This window comes from Fistularia commersonii, chromosome 12, assembly GCF_037954325.1.
Source record: "Fistularia commersonii isolate RoL2024-O1a breed Wild chromosome 12, RoL_Fcom_v1.0, whole genome shotgun sequence".
Lineage (NCBI taxonomy): Eukaryota > Metazoa > Chordata > Actinopteri > Syngnathiformes > Fistulariidae > Fistularia > Fistularia commersonii.
The window spans coordinates 20,253,465-20,277,283 of record NC_141295.1 but is presented as its reverse complement, the minus strand read 5'-3'; the positions used below and the strand labels follow the sequence as shown (position 1 = coordinate 20,277,283).

General features: G+C 48.1%; 3 protein-coding genes across 4 annotated transcripts in view; 1 reads left to right on the top strand and 2 right to left on the bottom strand.

Annotated features, from left to right (window-relative positions):
- Positions 1-6,111, bottom strand: part of ncf4 (neutrophil cytosolic factor 4) — a 21,818-nt gene extending 15,707 nt beyond the window's left edge. For both annotated transcript variants that reach the window (XM_086157659.1, XM_086157661.1), the window contains exons 1-3: positions 5,907-6,111; positions 5,549-5,633; positions 5,321-5,480 (exon numbers count right to left, since the gene is read on the bottom strand). In XM_086157659.1, the coding sequence (XP_086013785.1) occupies positions 5,321-5,480; positions 5,549-5,633; positions 5,907-5,938 (277 nt within the window). In that variant the 5' untranslated portion in view covers positions 5,939-6,111. The remainder of the gene's footprint in view (positions 1-5,320; positions 5,481-5,548; positions 5,634-5,906) is intronic.
- Positions 1-11,633, top strand: part of LOC147229147 (parvalbumin-7-like) — a 19,534-nt gene extending 7,901 nt beyond the window's left edge. Inside the window, exons 2-5 of the mRNA XM_086157662.1 lie at positions 9,933-9,998; positions 10,235-10,364; positions 10,566-10,675; positions 11,068-11,633. Coding sequence (XP_086013788.1) covers positions 9,933-9,998; positions 10,235-10,364; positions 10,566-10,675; positions 11,068-11,093 — 332 coding nt within the window. The 3' untranslated portion in view covers positions 11,094-11,633. The remainder of the gene's footprint in view (positions 1-9,932; positions 9,999-10,234; positions 10,365-10,565; positions 10,676-11,067) is intronic.
- baiap2l2b (BAR/IMD domain containing adaptor protein 2 like 2b) lies at positions 11,093-23,819 on the bottom strand. Its single transcript, XM_086157658.1, has 14 exons — positions 23,766-23,819; positions 23,451-23,526; positions 22,623-22,709; positions 21,213-21,274; positions 20,844-20,915; positions 18,340-18,429; positions 17,998-18,129; positions 15,405-15,509; positions 14,738-14,840; positions 14,366-14,573; positions 13,432-13,497; positions 13,012-13,339; positions 12,869-12,912; positions 11,093-12,440 (listed from the first exon to the last, which is right to left on the bottom strand). Exons 1-14 carry the CDS (start codon positions 23,817-23,819, stop codon positions 12,365-12,367), a joined length of 1,503 nt encoding a protein of 500 aa, XP_086013784.1. The 3' UTR covers positions 11,093-12,364.

Genomic DNA, 23,819 nt, shown 5'->3' with positions numbered 1-23,819 from the left:
TTGGAAAAACAGCCTTGACAGAGCATCTGTGCTTCGGTCATTTGCAGCGAAACACACACACACAGGTGCAGATGACTGAGGCTCCGCTGTGCCCGTCCCATGTGGGGCTGAAGTTTCGCCCCCACCTCACCCAGGGCTCTGATCCGCTGACAGGCCCGGTCCGACCACCAAGCCCGGTGTCGTTGTCTTGAACTACCTTTCGACACTTTCATGCCCCCCTGTATTAGTAAGATCTAGAAAGATTTGGATAAAAAACAGGTGACAGGAAACATATTTGACCTTTTTTCTGTGAGCTCATTTTAAAGTGAGCAGACAGGCTGTAACTGCCCCTGCAGACTGTCTTATTCTCAGCCATCCAGATGAGGTGCAGCAGCGTGATTAAAGCCTTCACACCTAATCTCAGCCAACAGACTCCTCGGTAGCAAACACAAAATCAGAGTTTGAGGAGAAGTCGAAGTAACCCAATATAGCCAGACGTCAGAAGAAATACTGCAGTACTGATCTACTTCACGGCCGCGGTGCTGGGGAGGAGGTAGAACTAATGTGGAAGCCTAAGGGGGAGCTGGAGGAGATATCAAACATTGATCTGGGATGGAAGTGATGTGGAAATCGACAATGAAAAACTGTGTGATGTCATCAAGGATTATTCTGGGATGGCGGTTTCATTCAGAGCCCGAGCCAAAGGAACCCAGACGTTCAAACCCCCTAAGGCGTCTCTGAAAGTCGCTGATCTGGACTTCTCAACAGCATGATCTCCTTCCGGACACTTTTGGGGTCTCATACACATTTGAAGGCTACGGAGAGCCAATTGAAAAAAAAAAAGGAGGTGGCGTGTCGCAGGAGGTAGAACAATCGTCTTTGGAACCGAACATTCCCGTTCGATTCCCGGCTCCTCCCAGTGTGGCCAAGTGTTATTGAACAAGACACTGAACCCCTAACAGCTCCCGTGGTGCTGGTCCACGGCAGCCAAGTGCTCATGGTTCATCAATGATGGGTTCATTGCAGAGAACGAATTTCCCCACGGGAGATTAATAAAGGATAAGTTATTATTGATTCTTTGTATTTTTGTGCATGCACACAATGCAGCCTCAGGGCAGCACGGGACGGTTTTTCCCTGAGCCGGTCCTAAGCCTGGATAAATGCAGAGTGTTGCGTCAGGAAGGGCATCCGGCGTAAGACTTTTGCCAAAACCAAACATGCGAATCAAACATAATAACCAGATAATACCGGATCGGTTGAGGCCCGGGTTAACAACGACCGCCATTGGTACCGATGACCTACTGGGAACCAATGGAAACTGGGCTACTGTAGGTCAAAGAAGGAGAGGAGGAAGGTGTGTTCAGAAGCAGAGAGAAGAAGAAAGGCTAGAGTCTGGGACCAACAGTAGGGATCCTAAGTATTGGGACTATGACAGGAAAGGGTAAAGAGTTGGTCGACATGATGTAGAGAAGGAAGGTGGATATACTGTGTGTCCAGGAGACCAGGTGGAAAGGCAGTAAGGCTAGAAGCTTAGGAGCAGGATTTAAGTTGTACTATTATGGTACTGACAAGAAGAGAAATGGAGTAGGAGTTATCTTGAAGCAGGAGTTTGTTAGGAACATTCTGGAGGTGAAAAGAATGTCAGATAGAGTTATGAGTCTGAAATTGGAAATTGAAGGTGTGATGCTCAGTGTTGTTAGTGGCTATGAACCACAGGTGGGATGTGAGTTTGAGGAGAAGGAGAAATTCTGGAATGAGCTTGATGAAGTGATGCAGAATATTCCCAGAAACGAGAGAGTGGTAATTGGTGCAGACTTCAATGGGTGTGTTGGTGAAGGCAATAGAGGGGATGAAGAAGTGATGGGCAGATCTGGTATACAGGATAGGAATGCAGAATGCAGGTAGATTATGCAAGAAGGATGGAAATGGCTCTAGTGAACACTTTTTCCAGAAAAAACAGGAACATAGGGTAACTTATAAGAGCGGAGGTAGGAGCACGAAGGGAGACGACATCTTGTATAGACGAGGTAACCTGAAAGAGATCAGTGACTGCAAAGTAGTTGTAGGTGAGAGTGTAGCCAGACAGCATAGGATGGTGGTTTGTAGGATGACTCTGGTGACAAGGAAGATGAAGAGGACAAAGGCAGAGCAGAGGACAAAGTGGTGGAAGCTGGAAAGGGAGGAATGTTGTATGGTTTTCAGGGAGGAGTTGAGAAAGGGTCTGGGTGGTCAGGGTGAGCTTCCAGATGATTGGACAACTACACCTAGTGTTATCAGTGTCAGTGCCATCTGGAAGGAAAGTAGATAAGGAGACTTGGTGGTGGAATGAGGAAGTGCAGGAGTATATACAGAGAAAGCAGTTGGCGAAGAAGAAGAAGTGGGATACTGAGAGGACTGAAGAGAACAGACAGGAGTTCAGGGTGATACAACGTAAGATAAAGATAGAGGTAGCAAAGGCAAAACAAAGGGCGTACGATGACTTGTATGCTCGGCTGGACACTAAGACGGGAGAGAATGATCTATACAGGTTGGCGAAACAGAGAGATAAAGATGGAAAGGATGTACAACAGGTCCAGGTGATTAAGGATAGAGAAGGAAATGTATTGACAGATGCTAGAAGAGTGATGGGAAGATGGAAAGAGTACTTTGAAGAGCTGATGAATTTGGAAAATGAAAGAGAGGCAAGGGTAGAAGAGGTGACTATTGTAGACCACAAAGTAGCAGAGTGGAAAGGCAGTGAGTTTTGATGATATACTGTACCTTTGGAGGTATGGAAGTGTCCAGGAAGGGCAGCGGCAGAGTTTCTGACCAGATTATTCAACAGGATCTTAGAGAGTGAGAACATACGTGAAGAATGGAGACAAAGTGTGATGGTGCCCATTTTAAAGAATAAAGGGGATGTGCAGAATTGTGGTAACTATAGAGGGATAAAGTTGATGAGCCATACAATGAAGTTATAGGAAAGAGCAGTGGAAACTAGAGCGGAAGTTAGCATTTGTGAACAGCAGTATGGCTTCATGCCTAGAAAGAGTCCTAAAGATGCAGTATTTGGTTTGGCAATGCTAACAGAGAAGTACAGAGAAGGCCAGGAGCTGCAGGGAGCAGGAGGGAGCTGCATGAGGTTTTTGTAGACCTAGAAAAAGCATATGACAGGGTGCCAAGAGAGGAACTCTGGTATTGTATGTGGAAATCTGGAGTGGCAGAGAAGTATGTTAGACTGGTGCAGGACATGTATGCTAGCTGCGAGACAGTGGCACGGTGTGCTGTAGGGGTAACAGAGAAATTCAAGGTGAAGGTGAGACTCCATCAGGGACCAGCTCTGAGCCCCTTCTTGTTTGCAGTGGTGATGGATAGGCTGACAGATGAGGTTAGACAGGAATCGCCATGGACCATGATGTTTGCGGTGATCTGTAGTGACAGCAGAGAACAGGTAGAGGAAAATCTAGAGAGGTGGTGGTATGCTCTGGAAAGGAGAGGAATGAAAGTTAGTCGCAGCAAGACAGAATATATGTGTGTGAATGAGGGGAACTCGGGTGGAACGGTGAGGCTACAGGGAGTGGAGATCAAGAAGCTGGAGGATTTAAGATACTTGGGGTCAACAGTCCAAAGCAACGGAGAGTGTGGAAAAGAGGTGAAGAGACGGGTCCAAGCAGGTTGGAATGGGTGGAGAAAAGTGTCAGGGGTACTATGTGATAGAAGACTATCGGCCAGAATGAAAGGAAAGGTGTACAAGACAGTGGTGAGACCAGCGATGATGTTTGGACTAGAGACTGTTACAATGACCAAAAGACAGCAGGCAGAACTAGAGGTTGCAGAGATGAAGATGTTGAGGTTCTCTTTGGGAGTGACCAGGATGGAGAGGATTGGGAATGAGTCTATCAGAGGAACAGCACATGTTCGATGTTTTGGAGAGGTCAGAGAAGCCAGACTGAGATGGTTGGGTCATGGACAGAGGAGGGATAGAGAATATATTGGTAGACGGATGCTGGAATTGGAGCTGCCAGGCAAGAGGTCTGGAGGAAGACCAAAGAGAAGATTTATGGACGTAGTGAGAGAAGATATGAAGGTAGTTGGTGTGAGAGAGGAGGATACAGAGAATAGGGTTAGATGGAGAAAGTTGATTTGTTGTGGCGACACCTGAAGGGAAAAGCCGAAAGAAGAAGACGTTTGTGCATGCACACACACACACACACACACACACACACACACACACAAAAATATCCCATTGTGAGGCCTTCCTGCCGGGCCTCTGAGCAGATGTTGGTTTTCCCTATCCAGTAATCAACAACGATAGTGAATGAATAAAGCAGTACAGAAACATTAGTGCCTGAATGCCTGACGTCACACACCTGAGCAGGTTAAACCGGTCCACAGTGGAACACTGAGGCGTCAGTCTCCACCACATCTCTGCTTTTTCCCCGGGGCTTTCACCTGTCCCGAATGCATCGCCTCAGTACAGGCTGCTGCTGGACCAAACGCAATAGTCCTCTTAGGAATCTGATCTTAGGATCCCAGGAAACTGTACTTGTTGAAAATGTGTATTATCATAATTAATATGATTATTATGGCGGCACGGTTGCGTGGTGACTAACGCTTCTGCCTCACAGCACAAAGAACCCAGGTTTGATTCCCACAAGGGGACCTTTCTGTGAAGAGTTTGCAAGTTCTCCCCGTGTCTGTGTGGGCTTCCTCCAGGTTCTCCGTTTTCCTCCTGTAGTCCAAAAACATGCAGCAGGTTCATTGGAAAAAATCGGGAAAACTGAGTGAATTGAGAGTGAGTGAATGAATGATTGTTCATCCATAATTGTGGCCCTGCGATTGTCTGACGACAAAGCCAGGGTGAACCCGCCTCTCGCCCCGTGACAGCTGGGATAGGCTCCAGTATCCCCGCGACCATGACTGCAGGATAAGCAGCAGAAGATGGATGGATAGATGGATTATCATAATTATTTTAAGGTCATTTCACCCCCATTCCAGACAAATTATTCTTCACCTTGAAGTTTTTGTCCAGTTTGTGTTACAAAACATTTCCTGCGTAACAGCCTAGGCGCCAAGTGACCTGGATCCCAGTTCACGGGTCCTTCCTGGTCCAGCAGGTGGCCCCCCAGGATCATCCAACTGTGCACTGACACTGACAGTCTGAAGACTTTCCCACCTGCTTGCACTCTTGCAGAGGCAGCGTTGCTTCATCCTGCGGTTTGTGTGTAACGGCGTGGACCCGGCTGACGAAATCTGAGCGTCGCACGCTTTGCCACCCCGAGCAGAGGCGTCCCGTGCACATGAACGACCGACCGTGAGGGCAGAATCGGAAAGAAGTCCAGTTCAGCTTCGGGGCACTGACCTGGGAGAACGGGAAGGATGCAGGTTTTGGGTCCGGGTCTGTCCAAGTCCTCGGGCAAGTATCTGGACTCAAGAACCTGGTGGAGGTTGAAGAACTCTCGGTACCTCCTGTAGATCAGATACTTGCTTCCCCCTTTGGTCTTCACCTCAATAGCAAACCTCTGCCAGAGACACAAGCCCTCAGATCTCTCTCCAAGCGTCCGCGGCGGATTCATTTCTCAGAACTTACGATGTAGTAGATGAAGCCCTTCGTCTCCTCTATGTCGGCGATAGTGGCGCTGACCGGGATGTTATCCGGCAGCTGGTTGAAGTCACTGCCAAACCGATGTTACGGGGAGAGAATGAAATGAAAACAAAACAGCGCATGTGAGCTCAGAGGGTGCGTGCCGAGACGGATCGGAGGGGAGAAGAAAGCAGACGGTCATCTAAGGACAAACGACTCGACTCTCAACCTCCTGCTTTCCATTCCTGCCAGAGAGCCAGCAGACCTGAGCGGCAGCTTCACGTCGGCCACGACAGAAAACACCTTCACTATCTACTGTCCAGAGACTCAACAGACAAAAGTCGGTCATCTGCGTCACACTCACCTCTCGTCCCGCAGCTGCTGCAGCAGCGCCATGGTTGTGCTGACGGGATCCGCACACACACACACACACACACACACACACACACACACACACACACACACACACACACACACACACACACACACACACTCACCAAAATACCAGCTGAGGCAGGCTACAGAACGTTGGTTCAATGCCCAGAGGGAACAACTGAAAGTTTGTAGGTGCGGCAGCAAGAAACCAAAAGGGGAAGTAAAAGGGTGCAGCCTCCAGGCGGGCTGTCTAAACTGAAGTTTGCGTGTGCGTGTGTGTGTGTGTGTGTGTATGTGTGTGTGTGCGTGTGTGTGTGTGTGTGTGTGTGTTTGTGTGTGTGTGTGCGTGTGTGTGCGTGTGTGTGTGTGTGTGTGTGTGTGTGTGTGTGTGTGTGTGTGTGTGTATGCACGGTGGGGGGGGGCATCCACAGAAATTCAGTTAAAACATCCTAAATGCTACAAACACACACACACATTACAGTGACTGTTCAGATAGAGGTCATCGTACGCAGCTTGTGGGCTCACCTGCGGCGAGCCCACCGATCAGGTCAGGTGTGAACCTGACTCGACTGCTGACTCAGATGTTCTAAGGCCTCGGAGCAGAAAACTTTGCGGAGTATCTTCAGGTCTTTATCCTTTCGGCTCTGGTGGGGAGCCGCCCCCTGTGCCTCCTCATTAGAGCCTTTCTCGCAGCGATGGCTGACATTCCTCCGCTCCTCTCCTGACCTCTCTTCAGCTGATCCACTTGCACTTGACCTTTGACCTCTGGAAGGTAAATAAAGTCTGGGGTTGACGATCACTGACAGGCATTATTGTTTTTAAAAAGGAGTCATATTTCTGAGCCGATCATACCGTATAACACCATATGTCAGCAAAGACGTGTGTGTGTGTCTGTGTGTGTGTGCGTGCATGCGTGCGTGCATGCTTGTGTGTGTGTTTGTGTGTGTGTTTGTGAGTGGGTGAGCATGTGTGTGAGCTTGTGTGTGTTTGTGTCTGTGACTTCATCTCTTTCGTCCTGGGAAATGATTGTAACACATCGTTTCCGACCATGAGTTGACAGGAAAGCAGGTTGCAACACACACTCTCTCTCTCTCACACACACACACACACACACACACACACACACACACACACAGCTTGTGTTATGGTAGCAACATGATGAGGGAAGTGAAAAGAGGAAGCCAGCCGATGGCTCAGGCTCCAGTGACGGGGTGTTGGAGTTGTAACGGATACGCCTTTCCTCGCAGACCATTCTGGGAAACAGAACACAGGAAGTGATGTGCAGAAGATGTTGGGTTTCACAGGCACGGCGCAGGTCTTGGCCGGGAACTGCAATGTCACTCGGTCACTGGAAAACCACGTAATCTGACAAGGCTTGATAGTTTGAAGTCGATTATAAGAGGGAAGAACACGTGGGATGTGACATCCCAAACATGAATACTACCAGTATGACTTCAGTGTCGGGGGAAATAGATTCTGAATTGTTTCTATGAAGCCTCTGAGGAGCAAAGACTTGAGAGGAGACAGGAGAGATGAGCAGAAAGCTGAAAGCTGAAACCTGAGCGCACTAATGTCACTCTGTCCTCGGCTCACTGCAATACCATGATGTGCCAGCGGGGGGCGCTGCTGTCGGCAAACGACTTGTGGCTGCTTGTCTTTGGGGTTTGCAAGGAGGCAGCAGAAGCCGCTGGACAAACACCTATGAAAGAACATCTGCGGTAGTTCAGCCGCACTGCAATGTGTACGGACATCTCTCTTTGCCGCTGATGGTGGGAGGGTTCCAGTGACCTAGTTAAGAACACGCTTATAATTCATGGAGCACATCCAGGCAGGGGGACTAGTTAAGAGTGGATGGAGGTGAACATCCCTAAGTGAACCAGCACAAGGACAGAGGATGTCTGAGGGAAGGACAGTTCCTGCTGCGGAGGACAGGATAGATCCATCCTTCTTCATCACTCCTCCTCATGACCTTTGCCTGTATCATCTTCTCCTTCGGGTCTGGAAGCCCTAAAATCAATTCAAGAGTCAGAGAGGTGGGAAAGGTCAAAGGTCACTTCCACGGTGGGCAGGATGAGCAGGGTCCAGGGTTCCAGGGAAGCCCTTTGTGAGACAATACAGGCGACCTCAGCGTTAATCAGGCAGCCAGCTGATGACCAAGGGTGGGGGCTGATACTGATTGTGATCAAAATCAGGGAAAATGATCCTAAAATATTAGGGTTAAAGGCAAAGGATCCAAAGATGCGAGCCAATAATTCCCTGGTTATTGTCAGACTGGCAAGGAAACCCCAGGCAGAATGCACCGATCAGTCAATAACATATAACCTAGTGTACTCCGCTAATTCAAAACAAAAGATCAATATATTGGCCCCCGAACCACGGGAAACATCAATTGACCTTAAAAACATAGAAACACGTCAGTTCAAAGTGGATTTCTGCAAGATGGTTCAGAGCGGCCTGTTCTCACCGTCCTCCAGGGTTAGGGCTACCTTGGAAGGTGACCTTGGAAGGCTGTCCAGATGCTGTCCTCCGTCTCGGGGTTCCATCCTCATCGATAAGAAAACAATCTGGTCCACCGAAGGCCATCGCTGGAAAACAATGTCCTTCCCTATCATGGTTTTAAAAATGTTTTATGTATGCTGGACAGCGACGGGAGGCCTTCCCAGGCTGGGCGTGGGAGCGGGTTTGGTGTGAAGGATTGCAATCTGCGTTGTTTGTTTGCCTTGTGGAGAGGACCGCAGGGCCGCTTGTTAATAAAACATATTTGATGAGTAACACACCAGACCGCGCCGCTACTAGCATTTCAATCTATGACTCACCCGGCTCGTGCTGCAGGGCCGGTGGGACTGGGCTGATGATAGAAAATCCTGTTGGACACCAAACTTCTGGCGTTTTGAATAAACGCCAGCGAGGAAGAGGGTGAGAGCCGCGGAGGGATGAAGGCATCCATCACAGCAGATGTGCTCGGTCAGCCGGCAGCCTTGCTACTACCCGCCGAGCTGAAAATCACGACTTACGCCTCAACCCTCGGCTGCAATAAAGACACAAAGAGCTTGTATTACCAGGAAGGGGCGCCGACAACGCTGGTCGACTTTAGAGCTGGATCAGCCTGGTCTGAGGTCTCTTGAAGCAAGGGGTGATTCCGAATATCGAGGCATACAAACGGCCTGAGGGGAAACGGTGAAAGCCGACTCCTTCGACTACGCTTTGTCTGATATGTAGTCAAACTGTATTTTCACAGGTGACCTTTCTCGCCCTCTCCTGGAAGCAGGGGGTGAGTGCAGGTGACCTGAAACCCACCGTCCACGACTTGCAGGACTTGGTTTAAATGGAGCACCATTTCACCACCAGGGCATTCTCCAAGCACAGGCGGGTTCTTCTCGAGGTTTTTTCCATGGAGACGGTTCCCACGTTCTGACCCCCTAAGGTCCTTTCTCCCTCCTGCCGTGGATCCACCTGCCCCTGAACAGGGACCCGTCCTGTGGCGGTGCTCTCCGACTGACGTTCTCTCATTTCCCTCTGGGATTAAAGTCCATCCATCCATCCATCCATCCATCCATCCATCCATTCATCCATTCATCTATCTGCTCCATTTCCTGAGAGGGTGGAAGGTTTCAAATGTCCAGCGCTTTAAAGGATTAGTGGGAGAATTCAGAAATAGCTGTGTACATGTACATATACAGCAGCGTTGTTTGTGACCAGGATTTGTGTGTGTGTGTGTGTGTGTGTGTGTGTGTCAGCTGATGCACACCCTCTCCATGATGAACAGTCTCCTTCTGATGAGCCGTTAGCCCTGTGCTGGAGTTGAGTTGCAGAACCAACGACAAGCATTACTTCTTTTGAGTTCCACTGCAGGGGAATCGCAGATTGCTTGAGGGAAACAGACAGAGACTATTTGAAGAACTTTTCATGCAAACGAATCCAAACCCTGTTAGATCTGCTTCGTCTCTTATTTCCGGCCTTGTGTTTCCTCGTCCTCGTCCCCCTTCCCCGGTGTCTTGTCTTTGTCTCTCTCCAGACAAGATGGCAATGACGGATCTGTTGAAAGCAGAGGAGATCAAGAAAGCTCTGCAGGCCTTCGCAGGTCTTTAATTTTCTTTTTTAATAAGGAAAACCTTTACCCGTTAAGAGATGACCCATTTTTGAACATGTAATAAAAATGAATGACTGACAAGTACATAAACCCTTTTCCTCCCCATGAAAGGAGTGACGTTTCCACTGGAATTCAGTTAGATTTCAAAAAGCTGCATGTAAATGTTGGAGAGGTGTGTTGGTCTTTCAGTGTGTGTGTGTCATGTATTTCTACCCCTGCTGGAGCAGCAGAAACATTCGACCCCAAGAAGTTCTTCGAGCTGGTGGGGTTGAGAGCCATGTCAGCTGAGAACGTCAAGAAAGTCTTCCAGGTTCTGGATGTGGACGGAAGCGGGTTCATCGAAGAAGAGGAGCTCAAGTGAGAGACACCTGGACGAGCGCAACGCACACACACACCAACGCAGACACACACCAACGCAGACACACACCAACACTCACACACACACACACACACACACACACATACACACACACACACACACAGTCATCCACACACAGATTAAGGGGGGGAAGCCTGTCAGGGACCACAAAGCGGCGTCAGCTCCATGTTTCTCTGCAGGTTTGTGCTGAAAGGCTTCTCCGAGGAGGGCAGGGATCTGACCGATGCAGAGACATCGGCTTTCCTCAAGGCCGCCGACAAGGACGGGGACGGGAAGATCGGAATTGACGGTGAGGAAATTGGTGGACGCTACTAGAAACGGACGTTTCTTCTTTGAGGAAAAGTCAGACAGAAAAATGTTGTTAGACCAAGCAGTGAAATCACCTCTGCTTCAGTGATCTGTCACAGCATCATGTGAATACCAGAACAGAAAAGGGCAGTTTGTCATTATTGGTCGGTGAGAGGATTTGGGTTCTGGTGGACACAGGAGGCCCTGGGAGCGAGCCAGCGCCTGCCATTTCAGCGCATTATCTTCCAAACATAGCGGAAGGACTAAATGAGTAACATTTATTGACTCATAAGTAAAAAACAGGTAGCTGAGAGCAAATGTTGAAATGAATTTAGAGAAACGGCGTCACCGGCCGCCGGGCCTCTCACTCTGCTCTGTTTGCTGCTTTTCCAGAGTTTGAGGCGATGGTGCACGAGTAGGGGGGCGGCACGGCGGCCCCCGCGTCCTCACCCACCCAGCCTGCCTCCTCTTCCTCCCTGCACTCATGTTTTGTAACTGGCACCTTTAAACTCCTCCCGTGGAGCCGGACCGGGCCGTTCGCTGCTGAGAAACAAACACGACCGCCTGCAGGAACGGGCCGACGGGGGAGGGAGCGCACAAAGGAGCCCGACCGCTCTGTCATTTTCCAGCCCGTGTAAACCGATACATGTGATCGCCATGAAGAAGAATCCTTTTCGGTGGTTAGCTAGTGGTTCTTGGTGTCGTGGACGGTGTAGATGTCAGACGTCTTCCTTTCCTCACGTGCATTTTGTCCGAATACTATTATTATTTTTCACTTCACTGCCTCCCACTCTCTTTTCCTCACTCTGCTTCCTTAATCTCCACCTCTTCTCCTCCTGCTCCTCCTCCTCTTTCCCCTCCTCCTCTTCCTCCTCCAAACAGCAGATAAAGCGATAATTATGGAAAGCTGTGAATTGACAGAAGACCAAGTGAGTAATGAAAATAAAAACAAAAGCTGAGTGGTTCAAGTTTCTTTACTGATTTGAAGCAAAGTGGACACGGAGGCATTACGGACGAAGCCTGGCGACCTAAAACATAAATAAATAGAGACAGAAATGACAGAGGGCTCGGGGTCAGAGTGCCTTCATCCAGTCATTCCTATTTTCAGATCTAAATTCCCACGGGTGGGTTTGTGACCGTCCCGCCCAAGGACAGAGCGCTCGCCCCTGCAGACGGTCGCACTACAGAATTAATGTTGGTCAAAGTACCGACTGGAAAGTCTCCTCTCTCGGGTTCACTGACTTATAATCCACATCATTATGGAAAAATGAAAACGGAGCACTGGGTCCACACAGAGAAATGTAACAGACAGCGCAAAACGTGGCTTCCCGCTGTCTGACAGTAAATCCATGCGACGGTGTTCAGCTGTCAGGAGCCGAGGGAATCTATCTTTCCTGACTATCAGCATCATGGTAAACAGGAATAGCAACAAAAAGGAAATAGGAAAAACACTACCGTTGTTTTCTTTTTTTTTTACCGAGTAACGGGGAAGATGTCGGTTTGCATGAAATGTTGGTACGAACTGTACGAACGCTTTGGAGTAAAATGTGTTTCTATGCAGCTCTGCAGAGTCAAATCCCCCAACCTGCCTCCCTGCGTCTAAAACTCTGAAACTGTGGAGCCGCCGGCACATTCTTCACCAACATAGAGTCTTTCCACCACCTGATCTGAGTGACACGGCGCCGGCGGGTCAGTGGATCCGCGGAGCCGATCGGTCGTTGGTCGTTGTGGGCCGGAGCTTTACGGTGGCAAAGGGGTTTGTGCCCCTGAAACGAGAGGACGATGGAAAATGTTACACAACACTGCTCATCCCCTGCACGTGTTCTGACATGCGCACACACACGCACGCACGCACGCACGCACGCACGCACGCACGCACGCACGCACACACACACACACACACACACACACACACACGCACACACGCACACACCACAGCTTGGCAAGTAACACCAGCCTCTGCTACAGGCCAGACCTTGGCTTGTTGAAGGTCGAGAGCAGAGATGTGGAAAGGTGCTTTGGGAGAAACAAAGAAATGGCGCTCTCCAGCCCACAGGAACTTTGGATCAAGGCGATACATTCAAGGTAATCTCCACTTGATACTTTCACCTTTGGAGTCTCAATGGTGTTAGTGACGTGTCAGCACACACACATAGCATCAATGTAAAACTAAAAGCTGTCAGCCCGGGATTACCTTGGAAAGAGAGGGTTTGCAGGCAGTCCACTGGGAGCCAGAGCCTGGAAGAGAGGGGGAAAGTGTCTGTACCTTTCCTGAACTGTAGCTCGGTTCAGATACCGACCCCGGCTTTGGAGGCCCATTCGGTCCTCCTCCGGTACCTGAGAAGCAGAACCCGACGGGCTTCCTCTGTCGGGGAGCGGAGAAACCGGACGAACATCCAAAGATCCCCTTCGAAAGCTCTGAGTCGGGGCAGGCGGAGGAGGCGGGACCTCGTCGTGCCCCTTGACTTGACTGAATCTGATTTCGATGGCGTGCTCCACCTTGCGCCCGTGAAGCGGCGAGATGGAACGGACGTCGACGGAGGCCCTGCGGCTGGGCGGGGCCAGCGACAGGGCGTCTCCGGGGCTTTTGCCGTCGAGGTGTTCTTTGTCGCCCTCGCCGGGGTCCTGCAGGTTGTTCAAACTGTGGCTCCTTGCAGATCCAGTACTGAGTGGACGGGGGATGGAAAACAGGATGTCAGAGGCCCGGTCAGTGTCTGCACGTCACATCGGATGAGCTGGGGTTGCGGAGGTCCGTACCTTGTCGCTAAGGACATGGAGAAATCCTCATTGGAACCCACGTAGGCGGCAGGGAACCAGCCTTGACTAGCGGGGTCAACATAGCAAACCCAGTGAGACAAGGGGGAACCACAACGACGCTTCGTTCCCGTAACCCGACACCCTTCAAACTGCACTCCAGTTGGAGATTTATCTGCTGCCGAGCTGCAAGAGAAGGCTCCTTCATCTTGTCAGGAAACTTCCCTGTTCCCTGCAATAGCTCCTTCACCCTCAGAAGACCTAGACCTCAGGCTGTCAGTTTATAAATCTGGCTTTTCAAGACAGGCGGCCCTGATGAAAAACATCAAGTTGGGCGTCACCTTCTGTTGGTGGGAGAATAAAACAGCTTGTGGGTGGGGTGGAGGGGGTTTTAGGAGGAGGTGACAGGATGAGGGAATCTCCAACTGGAGGGCCGCAGGGATGGGAAGTGCCAGTGTAGGAATTGAGATTGCGTGGGACAGATTTCATTGGATGGAATAACATTCATAGGGCATTCGTGGCGTGCTCCATCTGTGTCGAGCCTGACTTTTGACTGCCTTTCCTTTGCACTGCAGACGCCTTGCCCTGAAAGCAGAGCGTTTGCCTTACTTCCCTGAAGCTATGGGTCTAAGTTCCTCACCGGAGGAGGGGGTTCGGCGACGCCGCCAGAGATCGCTCCGGTCTCTGGTGTGTCCTGTCTGGCATGAAGCTGCTGCCCCTCCAGACCAGTAACTGGCACAATCCTACACATTATTCAAGAGATATAGACACAAACGGCACGTGTCCCCAGAGGAAAATCGTAGCGAGGACATGCACGGGGATTGCTTTATTATCTTTGTTTGTTTGTCGTCACCGGTTGTAAATATTTGAGTCTGAAATATTTGAGTCTGGAATCTAAAGAGTTCTGCTTGCAAACTGCCGGCGCCGGGCTACTCACCGCTGGCTGCTCTCGGACCGCCCGTACAGCCAGCCGTTGCGTGGCTCCTGGACCAGCACGGTGACCGTCTCGCCCCTGCTAAATGGCAGGAGCTTGGGGTTGGAGGAGGAGGGGTGGGACACCAGGGCCCTGGTGGCTCTGCCCCCTCCCAGACCCAGGCACTCGCCCACTGAGCTGGAGCGAGAGCGGCTGGGGAGCGGAGACGGCGCTGGGGAGGGGAGAGGACCAATGAGAGACGAAGCCTTCGGCCTTTTATGGCGACAATCAATCAAGCTGCGACAGATGAGGCCATGTTTCGGAACGCGGGCCGCAGCTCCAGGGCCTCTGTACCAGCGACTTCCCGCATACCGGTCTACGCTTAAGGAGACCCACCTCGGGAGGGCACTCGGCCCAGCGCCAGCTGCTCCCGCCTGGCCCAGGACATGTCCTCGTCTCTGGATACGGTCCGTAGCAGGGAGCTCACTGAACCTCGCAGCTGTACACCGACAACACCGGAGCGTCATCCATTGACCTCGGCACCGTTACGGCATTCGTCTGGTATAATCTGCGGCTGATAGATGCCACCGGACGGCCTCCTCCTGGCGTGTTAGTGCCAGACTGTGACGGAGCTCATGAACTTCAAGGTTGATCCTACTCGTGCAGCAACTGCTACTTATTGTTGTGGTAACACATTCCACTTCAGCAGTACAGATTAGTCCCTCAGTAAGTTTAGAAATCACTTGTTTAGTGAGAAAATGTTTAGTGAGAATCAAACTGCTGCGAGAAATGCTTTCCATAGACATTCAAGCTGATACTCTGATGAGAATTCAGCAAGAGCAAGATGACAAAGGAACTGACAAAGGAAGAAAAGAAGGAGTTTTCCACTTATTTTGGAGTGCAGAAAAACTCTGATGGATATTCAGTAAAATTAATTCTTTCAGAGTAGAGGCTTTCCGCAGCTCTGAATGTTCTCTTCGCACACCGCGAACTTCCACGTGTCAATACATGACCGCCGTATAAACAAGGGTTGACCGCCCATGACCGAAGCCACTTGCAGTACCTGCGCCTCCTGGTCCAGACAGGTGGGGGTTCCTTGTCCGCACACTCTGGTTTCATTGACTCTGTCCTTCCAACCGTCGGCCTTCTGCTGGAGAGACGTGCTGGTCTGGAAGCAGAGGGGAGGAGGACATTTATCAAGGATTTCTGGCAGCAGAGACTAACAGTGACACCAATTTTGATTCCGTATGGCATTAAACGTGAAGACGACAGCAATTGATTGAACCGTAACCAGACGCTGCGGTCGCACGACCACCAAACTGTGGCCATGACGCACTGGCGTCACAGGGAAGACGGGGTTAACTCACACTGACCGAAAAGGCTGATAGAAAAAAAAGAGTTTATATACGGGACAAAATCTACATCTCACCATTTTTACTAAAGTCCCACAACCCAGTCAAGACTGACCTGTGTCAGCAGAACGCTAATCTTTATGGACAGAGACTTTCTGTTCATAGACACTTTCTGCTTTCATTTTTCATTTATTTACTTAGTGGGGCAAAAATGTATTTAGTCAGCCACCCCACCAGTTGTGCAAAGTTCTCCCACTTAAAAAGATGATAGAGGCCTGTAATTTCCATCATAGGCTCACTTCAACTATGAGAGACAGAAAGGGGGGGAAAGAATCCAGGAATTAACATTGCAGGATTTTTTATAAATTCATTGGTAAAGTCTTCGGTTAAATGAGTATTTGGTCACCTACAAACAAGCAAGATGTCTGTCTCTCACAGACCTGTAACTTCCTCTTTAACCCTCTCAGGCTCAAATTAAGTTGTGGCGTAATTAGCTAAGTAGCATTTGGCTGTCGCAAATCTGCAACATCTGCCTGGAGAGGGTTAAGAAGCTCATCTGTCCTACACATGTTACCTGTATTAATGGCACCTCTTTGAACTAGTTATCAGTATAAAAGACACCTGGCTACAAACTCCAAACAGTCACACTCCAAACTCCACTATGGCCAAGACCAAAGTGCTGTCAAAGGACACCAGAAACAAAATTGTAGACCTGGAAGACAGATTCTACAGTATGTAAGCAGTTTTAGTGTGAAGAAATCAACTGTGGGAGCAATTACTAGAAATTGGAAGACATACAAGACAACCGGTAATCTCCCACAATCTGGGGCTCCATACAAGATCTTACCCCGGTGTCAAAATGATCACAAGAACGGTGAGCAAAAATCCCAGAAGCACTCGGGGAGGAGCAAGTGAATGAGCTACAGAGCGCTGGGACCAAAGTAACAAAGGCCACCAACAGTAACACACTACGCTGCCAGGGACTCAAAACCTGCAGTGCCAGACGTGTCCTCTGCTTAGGACAGTACATGTCCAGGACCCTTTGACGTTTGCGGGAGAGCATTTGGATGATCCAGAAGAGGATTGGGAGAATGTCCTTTGGTCAGATGAAACCAAAATAGAACTTTGTGGTACAAACTCAGCTTGTCGTGTTTGGAGGAGAAAGAATGCTGAGTTGCATCCGAATGACATACCTACTATGAATCATGGTGGTGGCATCACACTTTGGGGCTGTTTTTCTGCAAAGGGACCAGGACGATTGATCCGTGTAAAGGACAGAATGAATGGGGCCATGTATTGTGAGATTCTGAGTGAAGACCTCCTTCCATCAGCAAGACATTGAAGATGAAACATGGCTGGGTCTTTCAGAGTGACAATGATCCCAAACACACCATCAGGGTAACGAAGGAAGCAATTCAAGGTCCTGGAGTGGCCTAGCCGGACTACAGATCACAACCCCATAGAAAGTTTTTGGAGGGAGTTGAAAGACCGTGTTAGAATACAGTCATTTGGCAGACGCTTTTATCCAAAGCGACTTACAGTGGAGATGCCAGGGATTGAACCCAGGACCTCATACATGTGAAGCATGCGCTCTACCACTGTTGCCCAGCAACAGCCCCAAAACACCACTGCGGTAGAAGAGATCTGCACGGAGAAATGGGACAAAATAGCAGCAACAGTGTGTGAAAACCTTGTGAAGACTTACAGAGAACGTTCGATCTCTGTCATGCCAACAAAGGGTGTATAAAAAGGTATTGTGATGAACTTTTGTTGTAGACCAAATACTTATTTTCCACCATCATTTGCAAATAAATTCTTCAAAAATCAGACAATGTGACTTCCTGATTTTTTTCTCATTCTATCTCTCATTGTTGAAGTGTACCAATGATGAAAATGCTAGTCTTTTCTCGCGGGAGATATTGCACACTTGCTGGTTGACTACATACTTTTTTTACCCAACTGTTTAACAATGTTTACATTGTCATTATTTAATATTAGTACATATCTATATGCCCTGCAGACAGCAAAGTAGGAGTTTCACTGTACAAGTACACTGTACAGTTTCTAAACTGTGCATGTGATAATAATGCTTTGAATCTAAGACGCTTGCCTTATTCCCACTGTCTGACTTTTGACATGTCTGTTTATCACTTAACTACATTCCCTCTGATCTGGCTGGTCATAACATCTCAGCTGGTGCCTGCTGAACCAGCCTCATCAACTCGAAGCGTAATTCTTCCCTGTGGACAGGAGAGCGGAGGAGGCTCGAGAAGCCTGTGTGTGTGTGTTTCTGTATGTAAGTACCTTGTTAATTAGGAAGAGCAGTGACTGTGTGAGGCCGCAGTGTTTCTCTGCAAGGAAGCGGTATCTTCTCTCCTCTTCCTTCAAGATCTCCTGCTGGCTCTGCTTCAGGTACTGCATGTAGTCGCTATTTTCCTGCACACACGCACACTGTATATATACACAGTCCCAAGGTCATAGCTACTGTGCATATTGGCACTAAAGTCAATAGTGGTATTGAAGCAGTCAATTGAATTCTGCACAAAGCACAAAGTTTGACAGTGTGATTGTGTATAAATGTATGATAGTGCATATGAGCACCGAATGCAGCGTGTTTGTGTGTGTGTGTGTGTGTGTGTGTGATACCAGAGAGTCTCTGTAGGCTCCTCGTCTAAGCTGCTTCTCCAAAGCCTCGGCCTGGTTCCTCACCTCCAGCTCATACACTCTGCGGCTGCCCTGTAAACACACAAAGCCCCTCATTCAATAGAGGCATCCTTTTCATCAGCTTGCACTGGGACTCGGATAAAAGGAGCGTGTTCTGGGTTGGGTTTTTGTTTCTTGGACAAACAGCCGGTCTTGTATTTTCGTGAATGCAAAATTGAGTAATTATGTATAAAACATTTTGGAAAAGCTGTATACACTGAGCAAAGGGAAAGAAGGGGTGATGGGCGCCAAAGAGAAACCCGTCAGCCGAGAACACTATCATTTTGCATGTGAATGCACCTTCTAAAGGTAAATAACGGACGCAGATTATCATCCCGGAGCAGTGCGGGCTGCACAGGAGGAACACCATCGAGGAGTAAAGATGTCAGGGCCGGGATCATTGACGTCACTGATCTTTGCTGTTCAGTGGTCACTGACATACCACTCACAGTGGGCAAAAAAGAATTTAGTCAGCCACCAATTGTGCAAAGTTCTCCCACTTAAAAAGATGATAGAGGCCTGTAATTTCCATCATAGACTCACTTCAACTATGAGAGACAGAAAGGGTGGAAAGAGTCCATGAAATAACATTGCAGGACTTTTTATAAATTAATTGGTCAATTCTTCGGTTAAATGAGTATTTGGTCACCTACAAACAAGCAAGATGTCTGTTTCTGACAGACCTGTGACTTCCTCTTTAAGAGGCTCATCTGTCCTACACATGTTACCTGTATTAATGGAACCTCTTTGAACTAGTTGTCAGTATAAAAGACACCTGGCCACAAACTCCAAACTCCACTATGGCCAAGACCAAAGAGCTGTCAAAGGACACCAGAAACAAAACTGTAGACCTGCACCTGGATGGGAAGACTGTATCTGCAATAGGTAAGCAGCTTGGTATAAAGAAATCAACTGTGGGAGCAATTATTAGAAATTGGAAGACATACAAGACCACTGGTAAACCCCCTCCATCGGGGGCTCCACGGAGGATCTCGCCCTGTGGGATCAAAATGATCACACGGTGAGCAAAAATCCCAGAACCAAGGTTGATCCCTGCGGGGGGACCTAGTGAATGAGCTGCAGAGAGCCGGGACCAGATGAAACCAAAATAGAACTTTTTGGTACAAACTCAATTTGTCGTGTTTGGAGGAGAAAGAATGCTGAGTTGCATCCGAATTACATCATACCTACTGTGAAGCATGATGGTGGCATCACCCTTTGGGGCTGTTTTTCTGCAAAGGGACCAGGACCACTGATCCATGTAAAAGAAAGAATGAATGGGGCCATGTATCATGGGATTCCGCAAGAGCACTGAAGATGAATCTTGGACGGGTCTTTCAGCATGACAATGATCCCAACCCAGGCAACGAAGGATTTCAAGGTCCTGGAGATGCCTAGCCAGTCTCCAGATCTGAACCCCATGGAAAATCTTTTTTCGACCGCTACAAACCATCACTGCTCTAGTAGAGATCTGCATGGAGGAATGCGACAAAATAGCAGCAACAGTGTGTGAAAACCTTGTGAAGACTCACAGAAAACGTTTAACCTCTGTCAATGCCAACAAAGGATATATAAGAAAGTATTGTGATGAACTTTTGTTGTTGACCAAATACTTATTTTCCACCATCATCAACACAGTGAGATTTTCTAGCTTTATTTTTTTTCACATTCTGTCTCTCATAGTTGAAGTATAGCTATGATGAAAATTACAGGCCTCTATCATGTTTTTAAGTGAGAGAACTTGCACACTTGGTGGCTAATTTAATACTTTTACCCCACTGTAACTTACTCCATTCCATATTTTAGTGTCCCAGTAAAATCATACAAAGCTGGAACTTTGTATGAAACATGAGTTGACAAATGTGCAATCATTTTCCACATGTGGAATAATTCCATTGTCTTCCATTGTGCAATAAATGTTTTTACTGCACAACAACCCCTACTAAGACATATAATTACTACATGTTATCAAAACATGTGCTTGTCAATCGACTCAATATGTTACATATATTTTTTTTTTTTCGATCTTAACTGTTCATTTTATTTTTTATTATTCGCAATTGTATTCTTTATTTTTATAGAGAGTGTTGATATTTTGATTCTTCCCCACTTGACTTGCTGCTGTCAAGGAAAAGCAATTTCCCCCCGGGGATCAATAAAGTATTCTGATTCTGATGATTCTGAAATTCTTTAAAACTGCCACCCTGTAGTCTGATCATTATTAGCTGTGAAAAAAACACCTGTTTATTTGTGCATCATAAATACTATTTATCTAACAATTAGCAGCACTGACGTCCCATACACCCCAAAACCAAATGCAATCAGTCCGGTTTTTACGACTCGAAATACACAAAACATGACAGTTTCTGAAGGAGTGAGACTTCTCGCTCAGTACTTTCTCAAATGTTTCCACCTCCCACAGAAGCACAGACGGTTGTGTAACTCACATCGATGTACTCCTCGTCCAACTTGACGTTCTTCTCCATGGCCTGCAAGACCTCGGTCTGGAACCATTGGAACTGGAGGGGAAAGAAGCTGCGTGATGCCCCTGAGTCATGATGGACACCTCGGTCAATCGATACTCTGCACTATCGCTTTGATTGCTGTGGTCGGCCGAATCTACATGCAAATGCTATTCAGCCGTGGGTCGACTTTTTAATCGCTGCTGCTTCGTCACGTCGCCCGACGTGACCGAGCAGCAAGGCATCGCCTTCAGACGCATGATTTATCATGGCTGGAAACACCAGTGACATTCAGGAGTTGTAGTTTTCACAATCAAAAGTCAAATCTTTTGTTTTGGTGTGAAATGCACTGACAGCTCCCTCCAGCTCCGCGGTGAGTCTCCTCTGAGTCTCAGATATCTGGATCAGGACCTCCCCTGTTCAAACACAGAGATGAGAGTCGGGTGAGAATCTCCACCAAGATTTATATGTTTACACTTTTTGACCGTTCCTGCATTCATAATCCGTCAAATAAGCAGCCCCGCCTGGGGCTCAGGGCGGTCGGCCTGTCGCAGACACTCTTGACAATGAGAGTGACCATGTGGATGTCATGTGTTTCTTAGAAGAAAAGCAGATCATTTTCTAGAAGCCTTTGATTGTGCTTTCCACGCGTGGAAACTTTTCAGCTTGTTTCAAATGTTTGGAGAGCAATCTTTTCTCTTCTTGGCTCCTGTTTTCATCTTGTGGTTCACCTCAAGCACATGGAGTTCATGTATGCAAACTGTCTGTGATTGTGCGCAGAGAATGGACTTAACGAAACTGAAAAAGGACAGATAAATCCCTCAGACACCATCAGCGATGGCTGCTAGTATGGTGGAAAGTTAACCAAGCCGTTTGTGTTACCGGTGATTCTCCTCTTGACTGTTGTCATAGATTGTGGTTGAACTAATGAATTAACAGCGGCTGAAAGACCGTCCCATTTATAATTTAGGGGGCCGTTACTCAATAGGGGCCCTTACCGGCCTGTGGACTCCCTGGCGTTCTCAGCTAGCCAACTTGGTGGAACCACGTTACGCAGCTGACGCACGGATGTACTGGCCACCACATACTCCGTGCGTGGGGGCATTAGCATAACGCTAGTGAAGGTTAGCCAAGCTAACTCACGTCATAGGGATGACAGTGAAAGTGACACCTGGGTAAAATCTACACTCATGCAGGCAGCAACATTACATTCTATTACATTAAATTACATTAGTAATTTAGACTACCAGTAGTCAGAAGTCAGAAGTTACCACTCTACCAAATAGCCATCTCAAAACCATAAACATACATACATTCCTTTCTTGGTTTTCTTTTTCTTGCAGTTAGTGGGGTAGCGCTTGGTGAAGAGGTATGTTTTCAGCTCACGGCGAAAGAAACATGAAAGCAACACACACACATATACCATTGGCCTTCCCCTTGGACGGTTTGACCACATATGGCGTGTTTGTTTGTCTTCACTGTGCTTCCTTACATCTCCAGATGAAAATCATACACTCTTCAGGGAGCCTTTCTGTGGTTGCACACCCGCAGCCCATATTCGCTGCATGAATGATAAGTTGCTTGCAAACAAACCCAGTATGTGCACAGACGCACACTAGAGAGCCCTTCGGTGTGACTAGGCCTGACTCAAAGTTGTTCTTGTACATCTCTAGAGGATAGTTGCAGAGTTGCAGTGGTTTAAGGTCATAGATCAATGCCACCCCACCCCACCCCCCCCCCCCACACACACACACACACGCTTACCAAGAGAGCGGGATGAGAGGGTGTGAAGAGCCTGGTCACCCATCTTAGACACAGCAGTAAAGTAGGCCTCGCTGCAAACAGCCAGTGCTGCAGGACAGACACACAAACTAAACCCAAGACTTTTGAAAGTCCCGACATGTGGCGCTAAAACACACTTCAGCAGCAGCCGCAGACTGAAGACGACTGTTAAGTTGAACCAGTTCGTTAGTTATGGATTGTAAAACTTCGCTGGTCTGCTGACCGGTGCCCGACCTTGTACAGGAAACCACGATGCCAGATCATCCACAGGTGGCACTGGTTACCTGGTTACTGATCCAAACATGAATGGTGTTTTTGTTTTAACTCAACAAACTTACAGCTTACCAGATGGAGCTTTAACAGCAGCATGCCTGTAATTCAGTGTCCGTCCAAAGTCTCTCCTGTTAGTGCTACTATTTAACAGGGTAATGTGCTACGATGACATGCGCTCTTTTGAGAGAACATTGGGATGCAGCACGAAAATCAGATGATCTGTCAGCTGTAAGTATTTGTATGTGTGTGTGTAAATATTTATGTGTATGTATATATATGTGTGTGTGTGTGTGTATGAATATCTATGTGTATATATATATATATATATATATATATATGTATATGTGTGTGTGTGTGTGTGTGCGTATACAAATAAATAGTTCCTTCAAGATAAAAAATCAGAATTTTAAAATAGAACACTGAATTGTTAGTTCTTCCAAAGTGCACGTTCTTATGACGATCGATAACTCAGATCAATCCCATATGCAGATACACTCACCCGGCAATCTGTTGGCCATCATTCCCACGCTCACTCACCTTGAAAAGCTCTGACATAGCTCTTCCCCAGAGCGACGAGGTTCTGGAGGCCTGGGTTGAAGTGTTCCACCAAGTTCTAGGTTCACGAGTACATTGGAGACCAGACACAGCAGCATCGTGATGGAAACCCGGTAATTACACGCTCGGACATTGTTTGATATAGAAGTTTGAAGTGGAACTTGAAACGCACTATTTCAGGATACAGCAAACGTCAACATACGGTCCAATTTGACATCCGGTACTACAAGGTTAAGAAGACGGTCCTGCCATAGCGTCTGCCCAGTCAAGAAGAGCCAAAGTGAAGTGTGTACTCACTGAATAGACAGTCAGGGTTGACCTATGTAGTTGGTCACTGCTGGGTCCTGACAT